The sequence below is a fragment of the Topomyia yanbarensis genome, chromosome 2 (assembly GCF_030247195.1).
Source record: "Topomyia yanbarensis strain Yona2022 chromosome 2, ASM3024719v1, whole genome shotgun sequence".
In the NCBI taxonomy this organism is placed as follows: Eukaryota; Metazoa; Arthropoda; class Insecta; order Diptera; family Culicidae; genus Topomyia; species Topomyia yanbarensis.
The window spans coordinates 311,384,922-311,411,326 of NC_080671.1; the positions used below are offsets into that span (position 1 = coordinate 311,384,922).

The window sequence follows — 26,405 nt, forward strand, 5'->3', positions numbered from 1 at the left end:
AATAATCTCGTGTCTCCATCAACCCGCTACTATATGCATGTTTGGTTGTTTCAGCCGCCCTTAGCGACCCAGTGGTTAGTACAGACAAAGTTGTCGGCGATTGTCGGTTCAATTATCAACTCTGCTGGCCACATGAATCGTAAACGTAACCCACACAATTTGGCTCCTGCAAAACCAAAATGACGATCAAGTTCCACACAGAAACATAGTACCACAACTGAACAACGTACCATACTTGAAAAGTTAATCCTATTACACAGCAGCGGTAGAAAATGAGCGGGTACTTTCGACCAACTTCCGCTCCGCCTACGTCTGCGTTTAATGTCGATTTGTGCTGCTACTTTGCACCAGCTTTTACAGTCTTCCGAGTCATATACTTTTGGAGGACAATGCTGCTTTCACTATTTTTAAACAGTAATTAAATGTTAGCAAAAATTAAATCCAGTCAACTGTAAAAGCTTTCTTTTCTAGCGACGGAGGAAAGAGAAGAAAAAAAAGGTAGCAAAGTTTCCTCGCACGACTGTGGAAAGCAGGCAAACGTGCAGCCGCCAACTTCCGATTCCTCTCAAGAAACTTCACTTGCCAGAAAATGCAGTCCAAAGCGTCTCGTTTACGTGCCAAGTTTCACTTAGTCATTTTCCGCAATTCAACTACGCTCGTGCTCGGGGTGCAGTTCAACTTTTGTGTAAACAGAGCGCATTTTTATGCTTTCAGTTTAACTATCAATTAGCACGACGCGAGTGTCGATCAGAACCTGATGCGGACACTATAAATTTTGGAAAAAGTGCTGATACATAGTTCTGTCTCGTTTGGAGCTATAACCACCTCCCAAATTCCTCGCCAGCTGGCAAACCAGTGATAAAAGTTTCGAAACAAACTTGTGCTACTTACTCCCAGAGGGCACCGGGCAAATAAACAAGTAATCAAAAACCACATCAACAAATCTGATCGCCTCTACCAAGGGTTAACTAGTAGGACCTAAACGGCACCGGAACTGGATTCCCGATATAGGAACAGTGTAGAGCCGAAAACATTGGTACACGAGTGTCGTACTTCAGAGAGTGTAACAAATTTATGAAGCGCAGCATCTGGGGTTGGAATATTTTTTGTTGGTTCATTTCGTAACATCCTGGTTACGGAACAAGTTTCTCAGCCCAAATAGTTTGCCGGACAAATTGTAGCTGCAGCTGTATCACAATTCGACGAAAAGTTTTAAATTGATGGTATCACACGACTGCACGTTCAATGTTTCAATGTACTCGAATTGTAGCGCGTGATGGTGTTGTTTCCGAAGCAACGGTAGAGAAGGGTGAAGTTTCAATTTGTTAAAATGCTATCGAAGTAGTATCATTTTAAATCTATATACAAATGGTCGGTATTAAGTCAGACCGAACTTAGTGGCAATATATTAATTTCGAGAAAATCGAAAGTTTAAATCGCAGAATTCTTTGGGTTATGATTCGAAATGAAATTTTTTTACCATTTAATTAATTATTATAACATATTTTGAAACTCTCAAAAGTCGAACTCTTATTTTTGAAATCTCGCGATTTAGTCCGGTCTGACTTAACACCGACCAAACTTGCCGTCAATGCTATCTTTGATTTAAAAATTTCATTCATTCATTCATTTATAAAAAATATAATTCGAAATGAAATGTCAATGGAGCCTAGTGGTTTTTTTAGAACGAACAACCAGGCGTCGTCAGATCGTTGGCCGGTAATGAGATGGCAAACGCATTTCAAAAGATGTTTGCTGGTTGTCTTAAGCGTATATTTATTTGTTTCGATATGAACGAGTATCTACGCATTGAGCGTCAAGGACGTACCAGTCAAATAATGACGAAAGTATTCTCTTGCATTGATGGTGTAGGATGGATGGCCTCAAGGACGTACCAATAGCTTTACAATATAGATCACGTATGCACCCCTATCACATTTGTATTGAACTGACAAGTCAACATCTCAGCGGGCACACACATTATGGGTCTCACTGACAGTTCAAATTGTTCTGCTCGTTTTGCTAGAAGCTCGATTTTCACTAGTCAGACACCGTACGGCATGACTCAATTTTTAGACATTTAATAAAAGCGAAAATATTGGAGAGCTAAATGAAGAATTGTGTTGTTTCAGACATGTCGGCGAATAATAAAAAATTACAGCATAGTAAACCAACAAATTAAACGAACTCGACTATCACAAAATTGAGTCGAATGAAATCGATTCTGTTTATTGTGGATCGACGTTTTAGATGTTGATTTTAAAATCATGGCGACGCACAGTGCTGGAGGCTGGCCAAAACCTCAAAGATTTATTTTTGAAATATTGATAATTTATATTTTTCCTAAATTCTCATGTATTGAATGATGTATTTTCAAAATTTTTTGATCATTGGATGAGAACACGATTTTAAACATGAGTTTAAACGTAGCAAAGTCCGGACATTTTAATGATTTTCATTTCCGAAACAACTATTGCTCTGTTCACTTCAAATGCATGTTGCTCTTTTGATTTTGATCCGATTTTAGCACAACTAGTTTCATTGTGTAGAGGAACGAAAGAACTTGGTTAGTGAATAAAATACATTTGGTAAATTTGCTTGGAACTATGACTTTTTTGTTTAAATATGCTTGAGGTGGTCAGATCAAAAATATTTTTTTCACTAATGTATTCTGTACAAATTTCGCAATCATTTCGGAACGGTCACATAGTATATATTCTATGGGAAATAACCTCTATTTTTCGAATATCATAGTCTCGTTCCGCGCTTAGGTGCGCAAAAAGGTTTAAGGAGATTTTGAAGCTTTGTTGCTGATATGGTGGCGCAAGCTGTTTTGTGTAAAATAGTTAGACAATCTACAGTAAACCAACATGTTATACAATGGATTTAAAGTTTCTTCATATTTTATGATATTGCTGATATTGGTGAACAGTAACAGTATCATGAAAACGGTATCATAGTTATAAGAAAGGTTCAATGACGCTGTATGGTAAAATGCATTTAATATTTTACGACTTTTGACATCAAAAATGAGCTCAGCACCTTAAAATTAGCTTAAATTGTGATTTTCAGCCAAATTTGGTAACATTTGAGGTTTTGTCCGACTTTTGTTTGAAGACCCGCCGCGGCGTAGCAGATACCTGGTAACGATCCTGCTGATCAGAGATGCCAGATTTCAAGATTTGTCTTCATTTTGAAGACATTTGAAATATTGTGAAGACGTGTTTTTCATTTTGAAGACAAATTTATTCGGATGTCTGACTGATTTCTGGCAAAATTGTGGCTGAAAATCAATAACCGAATCTTGACCGTTGAAGACAAATGAATACATTTTTTTTAAATGTGCTACTGATGCTTAAAATTCTTCCTTTTTGCGACTCAAAATATGTCGCTTGTCTTAAAAGGGCTATCCTATAGTCACACTAAATCACAAACAAGTGCGTTCATCATAGCAGGCAGATACAATGCGCATAAATTTCATTGTTTACCAGTACAAAGAAGATGGGTATAACCCTCGACACTCGTACTGTTGTACTTTGTGCAACATTTTGGGATTTTCCGTTATTATTTTATTACAAAGACAAAATATATTCTGGGCAAGATATAATCATTTTGACAAAACCTCATTCTGTTGAACATCTTTTTGCACCGATGTACATTAAATTACATAAAAGAGTATAATAAATAAAGTGCTGTGTTCCACGAAATAGAAAATATTCAACGCAACTCGGTTGAAGTCACAGACTCTAAGCTGACCTAACCTCAAAAACTCTAAAACAATTCCGGGTTTCGATAATTCGCAGCAAAATATCAATTTTGATCGAATATTCTGGTGTCGAACGAAAAACGATTGTTTTCTTATCACCTGTAATTCAATTGTTTGTAAAACAGTGTAATATTAAAAAAAAATAAAGCATCCATCCTACACCATCAACGCAAAAGAATACTTTCGTCATTATTTGACTGGTACTAATAATGAAAGCTAGTTGGCGCATCGAGCGGATAAGTTTCAAGTTTGAGAGCAACAATCTCAAGATCCAGAATTTTAGAAAGTCTTTGTCTTAGATTAAGGTTGTCCAGGAAAACTAATTAGCCGGGGCTAGTGAGCCTATCTTTTTTACCTAATTTATCTCAATTTCCGCTCGGTGCTTTTGGCAAAGTTGCTCTAGAAGTTGAAACCCTTGCGGTGGTGTATCGAATAATATGGGATTCTTCCACTAGGAAGCACCAGTCAGCATGTCATTTTCCGACCGACTGAATTCCTGATTCCTTAGAAGGATGCTGTTTTCTTTTTCTTCGAGCTGAATCCGAAAATGGTAAATGTCAGGGAGAGAAAAGCCCACAAAATGTTCGTAGTATACGAGAGGTCGCATTTCGAATTCAGGTGAAATCGAAGATGACGAAATAAATAATAAGAAGAAAAAAATTACATGGTTTAATTAATTATTTAATTAAATAATTAGGTATCTGAAGGAATAGAAATACACCCAAAATCCGACGGTAACAGATCACGCTATTGCGCATTACGGTATTAAACTCATAATACCGCAAAAACAATAAACGGTTTAATGACGAATTGCGGTAGCTGGACATTAGAGTGGTTCGCGGTTATATGGGAAAAATGATTTAATCTAGCGGGCACATCACTTTTTGAGTTCCTTTTGTGGTCCCAAATGCCTGTGCATAATTTGGTAGCGGCTGGTTGCTTCCCGGGTTTGCGCATTGCGTTCAAAGTTTGTATGGGATTTTATATGGGGAAAGCAATTATTTTGCATTTACGTTAATAAAAACCAGTTTTATAAAATTATAGTTCAAAAAATTTCTGCATTAAGTTTTAAAATCGTTATAACTATTTTTTGAAAACTCGAAGCTAGTTACCGTCTTCGACAAAGTTGTTAACCAAGGTTTGAACTATAGTTTTATAAAGCTGGTTTTTCATATTGAATGAAATAGCGATCTTTATTAACATATATGCAAAATTATTGATTTCCCCATATAAAAACCCATACAAACTTTGAACGCAATGAGCAAACCCGGGAAGCAACCGACCGCTCCCAAACTTTGCACAGGCATTTGGGACCACAAGAGGAACTCAAAAAATGCTGTGCTGAAAAATGTCATATTCGAGCCACTCTACTGTACATGTATGTGCATAACACAATCAAACAATTTGTCAGTATGTGTCAATCGCGGCTTGCGGAATCCAACTTGAATTACAATTTTTTTTAACTGGGTAGGTTGAACAGCGAAATAAAAATTTGGTCTGTCTCGAACCCAGACCCCGAATCCGAGACAGACCACGGATCCGGACCGGGTCATGGATCCGAGCTAGTTCAGTCTAGATCAGACCAATATTGATTGTATTCAGAGGCCAATAGTTATTACGATTGGCAGATAGTCGCTACCGTGGAGATTAAGGACCTTCCACATGTAATCTAACCTCAGCGATGTAGAGCAGAGGGGCAAATGGAATTCGTGTCATTTCGCTAGTGTTCAAAATGGTCATATTGAAGTTGTCGCAGAGCTCATAGAATGAGGTATATCGATTACGGTCGTGAAGACAACTCCATGCCGTGCCGTGGGAGTTATTGTCACCTCGCTGTTGGAAAAGTTCCGCAATATCGTATAGCCGTTGCGCGCCAACTGAGGCTCCAGGGAGAATGTAGAAGGAAGCAATAAATTTGCCTTTAATTCTAGTTTGGCAAGCGATAACTTCAATGAATGATGTCGAGAAGAAGTCGATTCGATGGAAAGATGGCACTACTTGATCCCCAAAACCACTTCTCCGTAAAAGTCTTCTCGATTTAAGCGAATAATATTGATATCGTGCAAGTTATGATCTATTTCTGAAGTGAGCCATATTTCGCATAAGACAAATGCATCGCATTTCAAATTCTTTATTAAAATTTTAAAAGAAATCGATTGTCGGGAGAATACTTTGAAGAGACACCTTCTAACCTTTACAACGAAGCGTAGAAGAGGAAATGTTCCTCCTTTTCCTATTGCTTCTAGGCACAGCAGAAGATGTTCCCTCCTGGGGTTCATCAGAATCGCGTTCGTCAGTAGGCACGTTAGTATAGATATTCATAGAGACCGGTTGCGTAGCTACCTTTATCATTTCTGCAAAAAGTCGCTTAGAACGTCTCTGAAGGGAACGCTTCAGTTTCTCCTCGCGCTGTTTGTACGTTTGTACGTTTGTCGGTAGTCCATGTGGATTTCTCCCACAGTGGAGACACTTTTCAACACCTCATCTACAGGAATCATCCAAATGACTCACACCACATTTCCCACAACGAGCCTTATTACTACAACGGGAGACTGTGTATTCCAGTTGTTTTCAATTAGTACAATTCATGACCCGTGGCACAAAAGGCCAACAGGTTGACTAACCTTGTAAAAGAGGAGATAGGTACCCGATTCACCCGATAAGAGTCTGAGTTGACATACGTTCTCTTCCCGACAGTTTCGACTGCAAACGTTTGCAGTCCAGTATCTTCACTAGCCAGCAGTGTCAGTAGATCCGTTCAATTTAAATCGGATCGGAGACCACAGATTTCAACCCGATTAGCTGGTACATATATTCTATACTCCTTCGTGTAAGGCCCGTAGCCAGCAATAAAGCAATGTTCGAAAAAAACTAGTGCTCTTGGAACAGAGTCATCGACTCTCTATTCTGATCGTGCTCAGGTGAAGTACGAAAATGGGCACTTTACTGGTCGATATCATGAAAGGCCGTCATGGCGGGTTCTTATCTATTTTATTATCAATCAACCAGAATAAATTGTTCCGAAATGTATCACTCCTACTGATTGTTCCATTAATTTTATTTTTCTTGCCATTTTTGAAGATTGCGGATTTGTAAAAATTTCTCAGCTGAGCTTTAATGCAACTATAAGTACTAGAATCGAGCACGAGCTCAGCAAAATACGTTTTAATTTATTCCGGTCATTGCTTGAAAACCTTTTTTTATATCACACAATTAACATACCTCTAATTCGTTGAAATTGAATTTCATGGTAATGTATCAATCTCAAATGAATGTAAACATGATAAATGAGCTTTTGTTCGGACAAAGATAGTTTGGTAAAACACAGATATAATACACTTGAGTAACTAGGTATCAGATTCAGTCAACCCTCTTTGTGAGGCAGTAACTAATGAAAGCTCTGAACTAAATGCAGTAGTTTTGAGAAAAAGTAAGTTCCGGTGAGGCTATATTAAGTTGTTCCCGGGAAAATTAGCAATACAACGATACCGAAAATGTCAAGCTGAGTACAATTTCGAAGATCCGAATTAGATTTGAGTTCACCAATTGGGGTTTGCAAGTGGTTAATGTGTAACGTCGGAGCTATTCACACATAAATTCGGACAAATTCACCGTCGCATTAGGAAACTTAGATTTTTCAATATTTTTATTTCCACATCTTCACTTAACCGTTTTATTTGGTGTTATTGTTTTCATTCAGAATATGTTCAAAAACATTCCGAACTCTCATCCATCATTCATCATTCAAGACAATAAAATTCAAATAGCATATCAACATAGAATAGTATATCAAGTGTTTGGCATAACGCATACAAGGTTCAGATAAATCATGTTCAAATGTCACTACCTAAAAATACGCATAACGAATCACCGACGCGACTCAACCCTCATCATTAAAACACTATCCGAATGAAAATTGGGAAAACTGTCCGATCGTTCCAAACGACAATCGAATTGGCGTAGGTACCATCAGTGGGTAACATTGCTGCGGATAATTCATCGATGAGGTGCTCTTTAATGACATTTTAATTCAATCATATCGCCATGTTTGTAATAAAGAATCATAAATATGAAAAACAGCAATTATGATAAACAGGTGCATTTTTCATGTACACAAATAAAGAAAACATTGTAACGGTTTACTAGAGAGAGAAAAACAATTCACGAAAAAAGAAACACAATCGAATTATAATGGAACCAGATGAGAATAATTTAATCGAATAAAAGCTCGCTGTACATAATGGATCGTTAATAGATGGCAAACAAGAGGAAATCGAATAAACGAGATGAGTCTACAATCGTAAAATTGCTTTTCTGTGGTCCGCAGTGGCGAATTTTCACATAACGGTTCTCGGTTTAGTGTATAGCAGTGCATTTCAATCTGTCGAGCATGTTGGATTGAATTAATAATGACTAATAAAAAAACGGTTTAACACCTGTGCGGTTTTACAAACGATCCAGACCTGAACCGCACGGGCGTGTCAAAGTGGACAGGACAGAGTCAACCACCCAAAGGTAATTATAGCAAAACAGCAAATCAAGTAATGCAGCCAACAATTTACCATTGAAAATTTACTAAATAATTCTAACAGTTTCTAGAACTATTTTTACTGGTTCATTTAGCATAGAATAGTTTTAACAATACTCAGCAAACGACATTCATTGTAAATATGTCCCTAGATTTATTGATTGGCTTTAGGTAGTGTCTATTCGATGTGATGAAAACTTATCTTTTTGGTCGATGTAAATATTCTATACAGACTACATCATTCGCTTTCGATGTACACACCTAGAGTTAGGGAATAAAGTCACAACAAGAAAAAAATTATGGCCTCAGTTCGGCGTTCACATCTGCTCGAATACATTTACAGATTGATAAATCGGCACAAGAAAAAAAATCATTCATTCAAACTAATTGTGTGTTTAACTAAAATAACTATCTAATACAATAGGTTGCACTTCTACAGAATTGTGGAATGTTTTTATTTTATTTTAACAAAGTCTTACATATATCTTGTTACATTAATTGCATGTGGAGTTTCTTACTAGTGTTGCATCCGTAGTAGCTTGGTTGCGTTTATACATACATACAAAATTTCGATTTTGGTGCGTTGAAAGTTTTTCGAAAATTTCCTTTTCAGCCTTTAAATTTATTTTTTGATAATAATATAAAATTAATATGTTGCATATTTTAATTATGTTTTTATATAGATTTTGTAGACATTACAGTAAACTTATATCAAATCGAATTCTGAACTGATACACTACCAGCATTACTTTTACATTCGATCTGCGGTTGGTCCGTCGGTTGTAAGCAACTAGCTACTAGATGACGTATCTTAACGATTGCTTGCTTTATTAAATATTAAAGCGAACGTATCTTCGTCCATGACCTCCTGTTTCGAACTGTGATTTTCCAAAAAGTCCTAAGGTGCCACGTTAGTAGTTCGTCGCTGTTGTGCTATCTTATGACAAGCGCCATTTAGCACATTTCGAGAAAAACGATTTTAAAAGTTTGAGATTGAATATCTTGAAACTTATAAATGGTAAAAACAATTCAAAGAAGACAATTAATGCTTCAATCTATTCTGTATTAAACTCTCAAATATCATGAAGTTCGGTTGACTATGTTGCGAGTTTTCACTATAAATGTAAACAAAAGTCGCACTCACACGTGCCGTAGGTGTGTATTGATGGCAAAATTTGTATGGCGTGTCATAATTGTGCATGGAAAATTTTCCATAGAAAAAAAGCATCAATTATTAACTTTTATTAATATCTTCGGCTTTATTCGGCCTAGAAACAATCGATGAGATGCATTTTGAAGGAAATTGAGCAAGCAATCTAGAAAAAATAGTAATTTTTAATTACAGTGTTGCCAAACATGAAATATTGCCAATTTAAAAGTAAAACTGCATATTTCTCGCAACACATGTATTTTTATTTTAAAAATGATTATGCCATTGTGTTCCTCAGATATTTTTACATATAAAAACATCTAAAACTTCTACATTACTTAAGCGAATCCCAAGATACAGTGATTTAAAGCAAAAAACTGACAATTTCTCATCACTTTTTTCTCTATAACTCAGTAACCAAGCAAAATTTCAAAATTCTGAAAACGCCATTTTGTAGAGAATTTTTAGATTAGTAATGTTGCATATCTAACTCAGTTTACCCCAAAATGGCGTTTGTCATAAGATAGCACAACAGCGACGAGTTGGTATTGATCAATTTTGTCTCAAAGTTCACTCACGACATTTATTGCAAGATACTTGCTACGGATCTTATCAATCACTTCGAAATTTATTTAGGATTAACAATATCCGGGGGTGGGCGTAGCGTGTTGGTAAATCGATTGCCTTGTACGCAGCGCACCTGGGTTCGAGTCCCGACCCCGCACATAGGGTTAGAAATTTTTCATAAGAGATTTTTCTAACCCGAAGAGGCGAATGACCTTAAGGTTAAAACCTCTATAATCAAAATAAAAAAAAACAATATCCGTGTAATTTCAGCATTTGAATTCGCTTCTTTGTCTCACAGTAGCTCTTCTGTATTCTTCTAAAAATTGGTTCTAATAAAAAGGCTGCTTTTATTTTTGGAACAACATATCATGTCGATTCGTGGCAATCAAACAGAAGCATTCAAGTGGTGAGAAACTGCAAATTGTTCATAGGGTAAGACACGCGAAGCATACTTATTCATCATATTTCGATTGTTAAGCCGTAAGGTATGAACTAAATTCAATTTTGGGTTTTTCTGCGCGTCATTTTTTTGAAAAGCTTCTCGCCCTAACGAATGAAATCATTTCTTGATTAGAGCACTCTGCTGGCAAAATGTTGCTTAATTTTTTGCAAAAATATCCAAATCTAATGAGGTTGGATGGGTCTAAATCAAGCGTTAAAATAGCTGGAGAAACATCCGACTCGTTTGTAATGTCAGATGAGTTGAAGCAGAGCGATGTACTCTATAATCAATTGATAAATATAGGACTCGAAGGTGCGATACGAAAATCTGACATGCAAAGGAACGGACTTCTTGGCAAAATCGAATATCCAACGGTTTGAATATTCCACGCTCTCGTGGGTACTGTTTTGGTTTCGCAAACGAGTTTCGAGCTGTTGGAGATCGAGACCACGAACGGCAGATGGTCGCTACCGTGGGGATACTGGATTACCTTCCACGCGCAATCTAACTGTAGCGAGGTCGAGCAAAGGGATAAATCTAATGCACTTGGGCGCGCTGGTGGGGGAGGAATCCGTGTCATTTCACCCGTGTTTAGAATTGTCATATGGAAGTTGTCGCAAATGTTGTGAAATAAAGAAGAACGGTTATCATCATAAAGGCAACCCCATACCGTACCGTGACAGTTAGTCTCCTAAAACTAGTCGCGGTGCAGACAGGGATTCAATGATGTCATGTAGCCGGCAGTGCCCAATCGCAGTGTTGAATATATATGGAAGCTATGCAAAGATCTTTGCCTTTGATTGTTACATGACAAGCGACAATTCCAATGCCTGGTATCGGGGGAAGGTTAATTCTGTAGAAGGAATAGCACTTTTTGATCCATAAAAGTACTCCTCCGTAGGGGGTATCTTGATCCAAGCGAATAATATTAAAATCGTGGAAGTTTGGGTTTATATCGGAAGTTAACCAAGTTTCACATAATGCAAATGCATCGCATTTCAAACTATTTATTAAAATTTTGAAAGATTTTATTTTTGGGATGATACTTCAGAAACTCCGCTGTAGAACAGTGATCAAATCCGTGACCTCGTTCGATGAGTTAGTCATCGAAGGATACAATCGCTGAAAAGAGAGGCTATTTCGCAGTAGAAGGAGCAGGAGAAAATGTAACATAAGACTTTTAATAAGATCAGTAATATTGAACGTTTTTATTATCCAGTCCACAATGTCCGAGAGTTTGATAATTCCAGTGCCGCGATTATTCTCGAACTGAAACAGAGGAGCCCTTGTGCTGGGAACTCTTTCTCTGAGTTTAATCCTCCGAAACCAGGAGTTACTAGCTTCGGTTTGGTTACCATACTTCCAATAGATGTCACTTTCGGAGCCCCATCAAGGGATACCTTCTGGCCTTTATAAGGAACTTTAGGAGAGGTGATGTTCCTCCTCTTCCTATAACTTCTAGGCACCCTAGTAGATGTTCCCTCTTGTATGTCATCCGCCTCGCCTTCGTCAGGAAGCAAGTGAGCATAGATGTTTGTTGAGGATTGTGGCGTAGCTTTCTTTTGCATTTCTGCGAAATAACGTTCGGATCGTCTCGCAAGGGAACGTTTTAGTTTATCCCCGCGTAGTTTGTACGCGGGACATGCCGAAATATCATACAGACACTTCTCAGCATTCTTACTGCACGAAACATCCACATGATTCTCACCGTATTTTCCACAGCGGGCCTTATTGCTACAATGGGTGGCTGCGTGACCCAATTATTTATACTTAGTGCAATTCATGACCCGCGGTACAAACAGACGCTCTGGCAGACGAACCTTGTGCAAAAGGACGTAATTTTGCAAAGCGGTACCAGCGAAGGTCACCCGATAAGAGTTTGATTGGGGGTAACTACTACTGAGTGCAAACGCTTGCTCTTTAGTATTTTCACTGGCTGAAGTAAGCGGTCTCTAAAACGGCAAACCCCGTACTGCAGCAGATCCTCGCATGTCAAACTCTCATCGGTGACAACGCCTTCAGACTGTACTTTTACAGCTGGAATATACACATAATAGTCCTTCGTAAAGTGCTCGCAGCAAGCAATATCGTTTGCCTGCTTTGAAGTAGTCAACATGACTCTGACCCTGTCTGAGCGGACCGTTCTTATTTCGGTCACAGCCGAGAACCTTTCCGTCAGGTCTTTTGAAATCTGCAATAGATTCAGCGATTTTGTTTTGGGCCGAAAGAAGATCACAAAGGGACCCGTCGAGAGCTCTGGATATTGTTTAGGTCGAGGGAGAGCCTTGGGAGTCGATTCGACCTCCATTTGGCGTCCGCGGAGGCAGCACGGGGTTAGTACCCGCAAAGACGGGAATAAACCGTAAATGTGTCCAAAGAGGTAGATTTCACTTAACTGTAAATTTGTAAATTTGTACGTCGTGACCAGTCCAGCTCATATAGCTGGCTATTGTTCAATCCTCACTATGCAAACAAACGGCTGCGGAATGCGCCTTAACGGTTAACACACGTACAAAAGAAGAAAAAGTCCAAAACCTCGAGAGGCAGAGAATGCGCAAGATAATCTTGAACACGGGAATGCGTTGAGTTGAGACGAAAACGTAATATGATTAATAACGAGGATAACACTTTCCGAATGTAGAGAGAAATTTATGAAAAATGCCGTTTACCGTGCAACCTAAAAAGACTATGATTACAGTATGATCAATAACATAGATGTCCAGGCCCATGCCGGTCAATTTTGGGATGGGAAGGAATGTTAGTTCAACACTTGTGACTATTACGGCCGAGGAATTCTCTGCAACATTCACAGTTGTCGCAGGATAGGATTGGTGTTAGTAGGTAGGGAAATGAATCAGGATATATCTTGGTAGATATTGTGATTTAGCTAAGTACTCACGCGCTTTGCCTTTTCAGTTTAGATCAAAGTTTACAGGAGAGCGACCTCTGGTAGAAATATGAATGCCGAATAGGCATTTCAATAATTATTCTTCCGCGGGGCGTTACATAAAAGGATAAAGCCGCGTGGAATATAGTAGAGGTATCTATTCATCTATAGACAATGCGATTTCAGCAATATGTTCAAAAGTCGCTCGCGATCAATTTCCGATAATTCGAAACGAGCAATTTGAACTCCAAACAGCCAGCCATCCGGAGTATTGGTTCATATTAACACTTCAATGATAATTTCCAAAGTTTTCAGTACAAAACAAAGATCACAAAAAGTATAAAAGATATGCCAAAGGAAACTTAAGTTATTCACTTCAAAATGTTAATGTCAAGTTGGCTTCCACACTCTCCCTATCAGACACGTTTCCATAATTGGGTTAAATGCCAAATTGCAAACGACATGTTTATCGTGTGTAATAAACATAATAAATACAACGGCAAGGGTCGATCCATCGGCGGCCCAGAAGAAGAATGGATGGGAGAAGAACAATACTGGAAAAGACCGACTACCATATGAGCGGTTCAAACTCGAAAGAGTGACACAGAGTACTACACTGGATGATTTTGAAGAAAGAACCGTGGGTGCGATTTTACAAAGTTTTAGTTTCCAATGGCCCTACATTTTCTGACCGAGTGAAGTTCTGGAGTGTTGAAATGTTTAGCACTGTTTAGGAAAGCAAAAGTAGTACATAGCTAGTGTCAGACCTTCATGAGATCTCAAGAAGTCCCTTTTTGAGTTATTCGTCAATGTAGATTTTTCGGTAGACGGTTCAAGATGGAACAAAAAACTGGCTCATTTTGACACATCTACAGATCGTTTGCCACACAAAAAACTGTTTTGTGTAATTCAACAGCTTCATCTTAGGCCAATTCATCAAATTTCCTACTTGAAAGTTTGCTTTTTTTAAATACGGTTTTTAAATCAAAGTTTTAGAAGTTATACCTTGGCGTGGAAGATATTAATATATGTTGTTCGTACTACCAGCAGAAGAAACCTAAAACGTTGGTACACAATCGGGAATAGCGAATCAAAAAAGTTGACTATATGTCAGTGATTCACTCAATATAGAATGGATAAGGACTATGATGCAAAACCTTGAGGTCCGTCCAGGTTAAGTCTTTGGTACGGATCAATACCTTGACCTAGGAACTCCTACCATATTGCCTCATACGACATGGGAGCAGGTTCCCAGTGGTTCTATTCTTGGCTGAAATAGCACAAAAAATTTTTAGCCCGCCTGGCACCATACGGCTTTTATTTTTTCTGTTGAAATCAATTAATTAGAAAAACAAGAATGGGTTTGTTATTTCTTCATCGAATGGCTTTCAGTGTATGGTTAGATGGACTCATTTCCCGACCTCGGACATAGGGATAGAGATTTCTCTAACCCAAAAAAGAGATGACCTCTATAATCGGAAACAAAATAATACTCTTAATTTCTAACACAGGATTTATAAATGTAACTTTTTGTGGGTATTGTGAATCTCACTGAATTATAAGTAATATTTTTTATATTATATATTTCATTTCTTATATTTTATTTCAAATCTTCAGTAGTTACCGTACAGACGTATTGTAAATATGTATCTTCCTATTAATAAATTATATCTATGCTTGAGAACGTTAAAATTGTATAAGAGATTTCGTTAAATTTGCGGCAGCATCTGTCGATTGGATATTTTCATACACAATTCGTTGGTTGCGAATCCATTACACAGTGGGGTTACGAAGAACACGCCTCATTCTCACCCCATACACTCTATTTAAAATGTTTAAACTTTATGGTGCAAGATCGTGTAATTGATGATTGATTTTACCATCGTCCATGTATATGGGGATCTTGATTCTAACATTGGGACACTCAAGCACGTGTTTTAGTTTGTTATTCAAAATTAGTTTTTATGTCTGGAACAAGCATAAGGTCCATATTTACCTTCAGTAAAGGTTGCGACTGGTGAACAATTTATATAATAAAAGTCCTATTTGTGGGTACAATTTTTGTAACACCAATTTCCCAATCTCAGCAGAATTGCGAATAATTGAGATGTAACCCACATATATTTTTTGTTTCCATTAGAATTTGCCTCCTACTCCAATGCTCGCCTTTCCACGTACAACACAAATATTAATTTATAACAATTTCGAATTTTAAACAACTCTAATTTGCTATACATATATCATTATAGTAATGATTTGCTTCAAGTGTGCGCTCCAATTAGCTACCGCATTTGCCAGGATACTTCAGAATCATGCTAATTGCAAGAGTGCTTTTCAACCAATTTACTTTCAAGTGTACTTCCGCACAGGTAACTATCCTTGCGAGATGTAGCATTTCCGTTCACACATGCAATATCAAACTAAATCAGATGAAAAGACACCATGTGTTGTGCGATTGGGTAACCTCTTGAAGTACTACCCCTCCTTCCTACCTCCCTGTGGAGAGTGATATATTTTCTCCAGTTGCCATAAAACATTCATACCAGCTTATGCCATGGATAGCAATCCCTCTTCCGGTTAGTCGCTGTGCAGTATGTACGTAGTGGCACACGTATACACCGACCAGGTGGCTCCATTTCCTATCCACAAGGTGAAACTTACAGTGCAGTCGACTATAATTAGCATCCCGTAGCGAGTAGCAATAATGAAACTTATTAGTCTCGCCGCAGACGCTGTTTAACTCACGGTATAAGTAGCCTTTCTATCTATGTATAATTGTACAGGCCAAACCGCCCTCATTTCAGCTACCACAAGCAAGAACTTGAGCTGCTTTTATCTAAGTAAACGAGAAACTGCTGGGGAATGCAACGGCAAGCGCGCGATAAGCGGAAAGTGTAATGCAAAAGTTTAACTTCCGCTTTCCCGCCGCTTTGTGGTGAACCAGAAACACTCGGGCTGTAATCTATCTGACGCATTGTGCTCTAGTTGCTCGTGATACCACCATTCACCGGACCTGACTGTAGGTACTGATGCTGCGGCTGCCGCTCCGGCCGGTGACCGACTTCAGCCCCGGCTCGGTAAAATGTTGCTCCTGAGCCACACTTTTGTGGAATGAAATTACCCTTTGGTTAGAGATGGCAAAACTTCCGTCCCTTGGCGCCTTAGGTCGTTTAGTTCTTGTTGCTGCCACCTCCAGTTCAGGGCCACAATACATACCCGGAAGAGGCAGCGTTGCATTGTGCGACGCGATAGGGTCTGAACAAAATAAAACGTAAAATTATAAAAGTTATTTATTTAATTTTAAGTTTCACTATTGATAACACCCCATGATAGTAGTGTAAAGCTTTCAACAAAACCCACCAGTCGTGATTTGTTTTCTCGCACAATTTCTCTCTGAATGTGTTAACTGTTTCTGGCACTCGCTCTTTAGGAGGATTATTTTTCCCATTTCCACTGTACATTTAATTATAACTTAGTAATTAATTTTCTCACCCGCTATCCTGTTTCAACCATCTATCGAAATTCTTGTTTAATTTTCACTAGATTTAATTTATCAAAAAACTAGTCGCGGTTCGCAAACTAATTGCATTTTTTCTTTCTTTCTCGGTATTTCTTTTCCGCTTCTACATTTATTCCTCAACATGTGCTCCCTGAACACTCATACATATACGTACAATGAATGGAATAGGAATCGATGTGGTGCTGCGTGTTGATGACCACGCCCTCTCATCGGCTGCTGTGATCGGAATCGTGGTCGGCTGTGTCCTGCTGCTGCTGCTGATCATCGATATCCTTTGCTGTCTGATAGGTAACCTCGGTCTGCTGGCGATGCTGTGCAGAAGGACGAAACGCTCCCCGTCGGAGCTTGGCGATGAAGAGAAGTTGGGAAGGTAAGTTCTGAACCTTTTATTTTTTTTAGTTCTACAATTGTCTTGTTTGAATCGATAGGATTATTAGGTAAGATGCTATTTTGTGGTGCTGGATATATGGTTCGTCGAAAAGTAACATGCGATTGATATGAAAACAGTTGCTTTAAAAGTATTGGTTATAACACGCGAGATTCAAAGTATTATCTAATATTGACCTTTTGCAATCACGAAAGCATGATTTTACCAATAAACCACAAGAAATAATAAATTTGATGACACGATCCAATCTGCATTTTTTTAATAAAATTTAGTTTTTTTAATTGGTTATGGAGTATTTGATACTGTCTGACGGTTTTATTCTTAAATTTCTTCAAGTCCAGGAATTCCACGAAGATCCTTCGAAAATCTATAAAATCTTCCATTTCGATGACATTTTAAACTTTTCACCGACATGGAAGATTGAACATTTTACACAGTCAACGAGATCCTTTTTAGTCAAGAGAAATTTTTTAAAATTGCATGCAACCTTTTCAAAAAATAAATTTTTGATTACCGTATATACAGCAAAACTATCTGAAAACGAGTTACAGAGAATTCCTACTTCTAAGCGAAAAAATATATGTACCAGCCCTCAGAAAATAAAGTTCATAGTGATGTCAAAAGTACACCGTGTTCAGTTAAAAAACACTGGTAAATACTTTCATTACATGGTGATATAAAATAAAATAAAAATTAATGTACTTTTCTAGTTACAGGCCAGATTCGATAATCCGTAGTGTGCAGACAAATTTCGCTTCGTATAATCGAATCAAAACAAATGTTTTTTTTTCTTCTTGAAATATATTTGTTAGGTATATGTTGAAAAAGAGTAGCTAAGTTACATGGAACCTTTGTTGGTCAAACTGTTTTAATAAGTGAAACGAATATCGATCACTTTTTCTTCTATAAAAAGGGACAAAATTACACAATGTTATTGAAATGATGTAGTGTAATGTACAAAAGTTTCGATTAATTCGCTTCAACCATCTTTCTAAAAAAATTTGACAAAAAAACTGATTTTTTTACGGTGAAACCCTTAACCACCCTAAGAACCCACGATTTTGGACAACCTCACACGTTGTTGTTTCTTGCATATATTTTGATATAGTTTTGATCTAGGAATAATACAAAATGACAGTTCCAATGACGATCGTCCAAAATTCCTCTCGATGGAAGATTTTGACTGTGAAATCATCTGAGACACCACTAGTTAGCAGACATGCATGGACCATTAAATGCAAACCATAAAAAGTTACAAAATGGTCAAGCGTTAAAACCACCATTGTAACAACAAAACACCCGATTTTTAACAATAAGGGGCCATCCATAAATGACGTAACATTAAATGGGGGTGGGAGGAGTTTTGTATTTTGTGATGATGTGTGACGACAGGGTGGCAGGGGGTCATGTCATACTATGTAGCTTTTTAAAGGGGAATAACTAACATCGTTTTTCATTTAAAAAAATTACGGGGACAAGGGGGGAAGAGTTACCGTCAAGCTACGTAATTACCAAGGAGGTATTTAGAGGTTTGTGACGAAATGCTACGACGGAGGAGGGGGGTGTTAAAAATCATTAAAAAATGCTACGTCATTTATGGATGGTCCCTAAGTGGATTAATTTTTTATTTTTTATTCATTGATTTCAGTAGTTAAAGCAGTAGTGTAGTTAAACTTCTACAACAAAGTGTTTACTCGAGTTAATCAGTTTCTCTTGCAATCGTTTACACTGATTTCATAATCTTTAAACACCCGTTAAATTTTACGTTTTGACCCTACGCAACTCCGTGCAAACCGGTTCTACTATATTTATCTTCGAAAATATTCGGAGTTAAACTTTGATACTTTGCGGTAATACTCTCAGGTGGTATGACTATTAATTACATAAGAAAAGGAAATATTTTTGGGAAGATTTAAATAGCTTCGTTCCCTTAATCAAATTATAATCTTAGAAATATTGTAATTTGTTCACGAAAAGTGAAATTTGTGTGCATGTTTGGATTATTATTTTAGTCTAGATGATAGTACACATCGACAGTATTATTTTGTAATTGTTTCTTATAATTTAACAATTTTGAATGCAACAGTAAGGCTCAAAAAGTATTTAGCAATTCTGCATTGTTGCATCATTTTTGCTGATTTTAATTGTTTTATTGTTTATTTTTTAAAGTTTTTCAAAACAATGGCTCTCAAGTATAATTTGCGCACAGTAACTGCTGTAACAGTAACGTTACGTGTTACCAATGTAGTACTGGTCAGAAAAAAAATTTCTTTTTGATTTCCACCTCATTTCGTGGTATTTTTCAAAACCCGATTTTTAAATGTTGACTCTTCCAAATAATTGCACCTTTTCAAAAATATCGAAATTCCATTTTATACCGTTTCTAGACCATTATTTAAACTTTTAGAATCATTTGATTATTTTCAAATCGGATGAAAATTCGCAAAGTTATATTAAATTTTGTGAAAAAAGTCAAAACCGCGATTTCGTCGTTGGATTCATTCTAAAAATTACAGAGAAAATCACAGATTTTAAAATTCCTAAATTAATTTAATTTAAATTTTAAATTGCAGTAATTATAGCTGTCATCTACAGGAAATTATAGTTTGTGTCCAATCGATTAGGCGCATAAAATTATATAGCACACTGCATTGAATTGAAATATTTGAATGATTTGGGAGCACCCACACTGGTTGAGTAAAAAAAGGTTCTCAGACATGGAAGTATTATAATCAATTTCCGACAAAAATAGCTCTTTACAGTGCGTAAATTAATATTTAAGTTCGTATTTCTTCTTACTTTATTTCATTTACACATTTCAATTATAGTTTATCGTTCTTTCAGGTTGCAGAAGTTAGTATTTTACGTGATCGTAACATCATTTAACGTGGTTTAGTAATAACCCGTCAGTCAAACATGCCCAAATACTCCTAAAACCTATAGGAATTCAAAAGACTAAATATTTAATAATTATTGCACAAAACCATAACCAGCATCACAAATAGGATTTAACCCTTGATATGAATGAAAAATATGTCAACGCTAAGTGGGCTACACGTTTGTGTTGTGAAATAACAAAACCGTTTCCTTAAAACCAGGTTTTCCGCTAAGTTTACCAGCACTAAAACTAACCGGACACGTTGATCATATTTTTCTGTATAAATATCCAGCTCACACTTAACATGCATATTCTAAAGTTATCCAGCATAGCAACTTCCACTACATACTTCTACCATCATCGTAACTTTGTTTTCTCATCCCTTACCCATTTCCATGTGAACAAAAAAAATCAAAACTAAAAAAACACTCGCATCAAAAACCACAACAACAAAAACTTCTTTACACAAAAACAAATCGCTACATTATAACCACAATCCAGTCTCTACGGTTGGCGTTTTCCGCTACCCTATTGCAGTGGGAGCCTCATCAAGGAACGTCCACCCTCACCGTTACCGCTGCCGCCACCGTTCGTAAAGCTTGGTGCAACCACACCACTGTAAGGATGCCTTTCCCGCCTTCCACCATTCCGCGTGCATTTTTATCATTATTAGCATTTGAGTTTTCCGCTGTTGCGGTTGGTTTGCTTGCCGGAAAAAGGCAGTTTGGTTTTGCTATATAGCCCGTGTAGGTACTTGCTGTGTCGGTATGCCGGGTTGAATGGATGCCATTGAACAGACCACCGTTCCGTCCGATGCGACTACTGCTTTATTAAACGAGCGAATGGCAAAAATAAGCTGCTTTTACCGTTTTCTAAGTATCGCCAATAGTGCAAGTATTAGGTTACAGCATGAGAGTGAGTGTGGTTAACTATTTGCATGAACTATACATACCTAAATATATGCGACAGGAGAAATGATACGCTTTTTTCAGTTCGACGTGAGAGACAAGAAGGAAAAAGTTGAAGCTGTTTGGAGAGCTTTGCAAAAAGGATCGACGTTTGATGTACTTCGAAAATAAATGGAGTATTTAGTGGAGTTCCTCTCGGTCAACAGGTCCCGGTTTTTTGCAGTGCAAATAATGCATTCAGCTTACTTATAATGGTCGACCAATCGGGGTGTTGACCGAACTGAACGTACATTTCCATGTGACTAGGAACTGGGCAGCTTTTTTTCGGTCTCCCTGCACAAGTATTGACAAATGTTCTGGTTTGTCTGGAAAGATATGTGTACATAGGTATCTAATAGAACTTTATTTTGATGTAAAGGATAATGGCTACCACACTCTTGGCATAGTCAATCCGGTGAAATAGTGTTCTTTCATTATACTTATCCAAAAATGACACCGTTGATGACTTTTGTGACGAAAATTTAGCTTCACTTTGTAGGTTATTTTTGGTAAAATTTTCGACACTCTCTTGCATATGAGCTAGTTAGTACAGTAGTATCCGTACCTTTATTCTAAATTTGTATTCACTTTATGATTTTGTTATTTGCATCCATTATTTTCTAATTGACCTTTCTGAGTTATTGCTTCATCATGGTTCGATTTCGCCATTTTGTTCATTTTAAAAACGCTTGTTCTAGTATTTGTTGGATGTCAGCTTTGGCGTATATTTCGTCATCCAACAAACGGCAAGAATGTCTGGCCAATACTTCGTGTAAAGTTTCCCAGGTCGGGTTGCGACAGCAGTTTGCTTATGTCAATCGTGGTTTGAAATATATTGAATCTAGTAGGGGAATTGTGGGAAAAACCGACACTGTGGGTAAAACCGACACCCCACAACTTTTCCTAGAAATCAAATTTTTATTCATTTCATAATGATACAATATTATTAGTACGTTTATTTAGAGCATTTGAAGAAAAATTGGATTTACGTTAGTGCGCCGAATGTCATAAAAATTAACAAAACATTCGACAGCAGCGTTCATACTCGTCTGGATGTAAAATTTCGTTGGTAGATTTTAAGGTTTTAACCGAACGAAAGCTTTTCAAATCACCCCATTTTTCAGTACCTATTATTATCGGCCTGTCCTATGATCAACTAGGTGCATTGAAGACGAGTTTGAAAAATTCAATATTTTTAATTGCTTTTATAAAAAAATGTGCGCTGTTGTGGTGAAACCGACACCCTATGGTTAGGGTAAAACCGACACCCTGTTAAGATGGTTGTGTATAGTTGCGATTCATTTCAAAATACTGGGGATCTTTGTGACACTTCAATTAGCCTATTAGAACACTATAGTATTAGCAGAAATACACAGAAATACTTTTATTGTGTTTATTTCTTGTAAGTCTCTTTAAAAATCAAAAATTGGAATTTTTGCTTATCTGATTCTAACGAAGCTTTTGCTATTTCTGCAAAAAGGTCATCAAACCGAATTTCTAGTGTTCTCTTGGTTTGTCATAGACGAATTTTATCACAATGAGACAATGATATTATGTATACTCCAATAGATCGTTGATGATCAGAGTCCGAAAAATCTAATCTGAAAAAGATAGTTTTACTAAGGAGTGTGTGTGTGTCACTTATAAGTGAATGAATCCAATTAGCAGAACGTAGAACGCTTGAAAATCTTCTCTTATGAAATAAAACTACACTGGAGGTTGCAATGATGTGCGCAAGGATTATTTGGAAATACTCATATCAATAAATAATCCTATAGCATAAAATACTCTTATTTATAGTACTACGCTTTCGAACTTTCTTCCCCTCACTACATGATGAAGCAATAAAAAGCACATATTGGCATCATACATAGTCACACTTTATTAATCACGCATATATCTCATTTTTAATAAAGATAAAGATTTTAATAAAGTGGAGAAAAAGTAAATTAAAGGGGGTGTCGATCTTACCCCTATGGGGTGTCGGTTTTACCCGCAGTGCTTACAAAAAGTCACTTTGTTTTCCAAGTTTTACAACCAATATTTTTTAATGAAATTAATTTTTTGAAGCGCTGAAAAAATTAAGTCTTGTTAAGAATTTTCTGAAGAAGAATTCTGCATAAAAATTATAATTTTATTGGTTTTGTGGCAACTTAGAAAAAGTGTTAAGCTTAAGGTGTCGGTTTTAACCATAATTCCCCTACACCCAGGTTTCTTGTTACGCGGGTGATACGTACCACGTCAAAAAACCGCGTAAACGAACCACGTTAATTAGAAAATCCGCGTAAAAACCGCGTTAATTAAAAAATCCGCGTAAAAAACAGCGTTAATTGGAAAATCCGCGTAACAAAAAACCACAGCAAAAGACTTAATTAGAATATTTTTGGAAGTTTTTTGCACTGATTTCGCAATTAACACGGTTTTAGCCAAAATATTCTAAATCCTTTTGAATGCAAAACAGGGCATCGCGATTTTTTTTGTTAGTTCTCAAAGTCCCCCTTTTCATATTAGGTTTTACACCAACCGACATAACCCCACAAAATGACCCGGATGAGTTTCGTTTGACAATTATTGGTGGTTTGTTTACATGGGAGTTACGTGAGTTCGAGTGAAACAGCTGAGCACCCGTTGCACTCTAACTCACGCAACTGACGGAGTAAACAAACCACCGAGGATTGCCAAACATGAACTTCATTCATCATGAGTTCATTCGTGTCGTCATCTTGTAGAACTCAATTGTGACAAATGTCAAAGAAAGCACAAATCTCGATAAACATATGATTACGGCCTAAAAGCCAACTGTCAAAATCCACTTTGAATGGAAATTCCGGACAAACCGTTACTAGCTGAACACAGTTTACAACAGATTATGAAAGAGAAAACTTTTCTCTTTCGTTTACTACCAACATTTGTGATTGTCGTGTAACGGTTTGTTAAGAATTTGCATTCAAAATGGATTTTGACAGTTGGCTTTTAGGCCGTAATCATATGTTTGTCGAGAAATCTTGAGCGTTTTTTCAAAAAGACATATCTGCAATGAGTTACTCTCTTTGTTTACTTTCCCTTCTGTTAATAATTCGGTCATTTTAACATATTTCCCTCAACTCTTTACATAATATGCTAGTTAAAACCACCGTCTTTCGATCTGCACTGTAAAATAAGTGAAAAGTGTTATAGTGACGCCGTAAAAATAGAAAGAGAAAGTAAACAAAGAGAGTAACTCATATGTCAGATATGTCTTTTTGAAAAAACGCTCAAGAAATGCCAAATTTCACATTCTTTTCACGCCCACTTCGCTTGAAGTTTTTGGAATTGATACTATTGAATACTTTAAGCTGACGTCACAAATGAACTCAAGTGTTCATTTTTGACAGTTCGCTTGTACTGTTTACATGGACTTAGAAAAATTCTTTGCGAATTGCTTCGAGCGAATCTAGTTGTCCACAAAAATTTTCCATGTCCTACAGTACCAGTGAACTGTGAAGAAAAGTGAGGTTAACTGTGTCCGTAAAGAACCTAATAGGAAAATATTGAGGAAACTATATTAAATGCTGTAACTTTTGAAGTAGCATGCAGAAAATAGAAATATGAATTGTAATACCTCTTCTTAAAGGAAATAAGTATTTAAATGGAGATATTTTCGTTCCTCAAAAAATACGGGAAAGTGGGGTACTGCGTCATTTTGTCCACAAAATCCCCTATTTTTAATAATTTTTTTCTGCTCTGTGATGTAAATCATACATATTTTGCAGTTTTTCTAATATAAAAAAATTTCAATGTTAATGAAATATACCTTGTTGAATGTCGAAAACCCTAAGGAACAAAATAAAAATAGATTCGTTAGTCTCGATACCACAACAACTCGTATTCGGACTAAGGTCGCAAAGGTTCCGTTCTATTTCTGAGATTTTTTCACATAACAAAAAATGCAAAATATGTATGATTTGCATCACGGAGCACATTTTTTTTTAATAATAGGGGATTTTGGGAATTCATTTTTTTGAAATGCTCTAATGCAAAAGACTAAGAAGATTTTCGGAAAGATGGAAGAGACGGGTCGGGAAGACTCCTTATGGCCCGCACCTCAACGATATGGGTATTTTCGGAATGATCTTGACAAGTAGTTGCCAAAAATTTATGTTTGACGCCTTTTTGAAATTCAAGAAGGCGATTCCGGTTTAGCGAATGTCTCTATAGCTTTACCAAAATGAGTTTTTTTCGGAATGGTTTTGACGAGTAGGAGATAAAGGTCGATGTTTGACGTCATTTTAGAATTCAAGATGGCGACCTCCGGTTCACCGAAATTCTCTATGGACTATTAAGTATGATTTTTTCAATAGACGCGGAATCTCCCACATAAAAAATCTAGGTTATCTTCCAACTCTTCCTCGAATATAAGATCTAACATAAACCAGCAAAAAGCAGAATATTTTTATGTGGTCATCCAGAAGAGTGCGGTGAGAGTTTCTTTTTGGCTCCTTTTTGAAATCTACACTCTACTGCATCAATACATAAACATATTTCGCGCATCACTGTTTTATGATAAGATCTAATATTCGAGAAATTTTTGGATGATTACCCAGGTTTTTTATACGGAATTGAAAAATTCATATTGATTAGTTCAAAGAACATTTTGGTGAACCGGAAGTCGCCATCTTGAATTTGTAAATATTGTCAAACATCAACACTCGTCTCCTACTCGTCAAGACCATTCCGAAAATACTCATATTGATTGGGTTATAGAGACATTCGCTAAACCGGAAGTCGCCATCTTGGATTTCACAATGGCGTCAAAAAATCAGTTTCTGGCACCTATTCGTCAAGACCATTCCGAAAATATCCATATTGTTGAGGTGCGGGCCATAAGGAGTCTTCCTAAATCGTCTCTTCCATCTTTCAAGTCCTTTGCATTTTGCAAAGGACTTAATATATTTTTGCTAAAACCGTGTGAATTCCGAAATCCGCGCAAAACAAAATCTCGAAAATATTAAGTCTTTTGCTGTGGGTTTTTTAACGCAGTTTTTTAGCGCGGATTTTCCAATTAACGCGATTTTTACGTGGATTTTTCATTTATCGCGGTTTTTGTTAAGCTGTTTTTTATGCGGTACGTATCCCCCGTGTAAAAAACACTAGTTGTACCTATGGCCAATCGAAGAAAGGGGGGCGGTAACGATTTGCTAATAAGAGACATTGGGGGTCAACGGATTCATTGGCAGGTATTGGGGCAGTGGTGGTGATCACGATACCGTTGGGAATCTGTGATGACATCATCACAGTTTCTCGATGGCAGAGTGGTTAACGCACCCAACTAGAGCCTGGGAGATTGGACAAA

At 37.1% G+C, this 26,405-nt stretch overlaps 1 protein-coding gene across 7 annotated transcripts in view; it reads left to right on the top strand.

The window, feature by feature from the left end:
* LOC131683562 (fasciclin-2) overlaps window positions 1-26,405 on the top strand; it is a 312,992-nt gene that overhangs the window by 280,142 nt on the left and 6,445 nt on the right. For 3 of the 7 annotated variants that reach the window (XM_058965629.1, XM_058965632.1, XM_058965630.1), the window contains 2 exons: window positions 17,029-17,230; window positions 20,628-20,744. In XM_058965629.1, the coding sequence (XP_058821612.1) occupies window positions 17,029-17,230; window positions 20,628-20,744 (319 nt within the window). The remainder of the gene's footprint in view (window positions 1-17,028; window positions 17,231-20,627; window positions 20,745-26,405) is intronic. The other 4 variants (XM_058965631.1, XM_058965633.1, XM_058965634.1 and 1 more) reach the window with 2 other exon arrangements.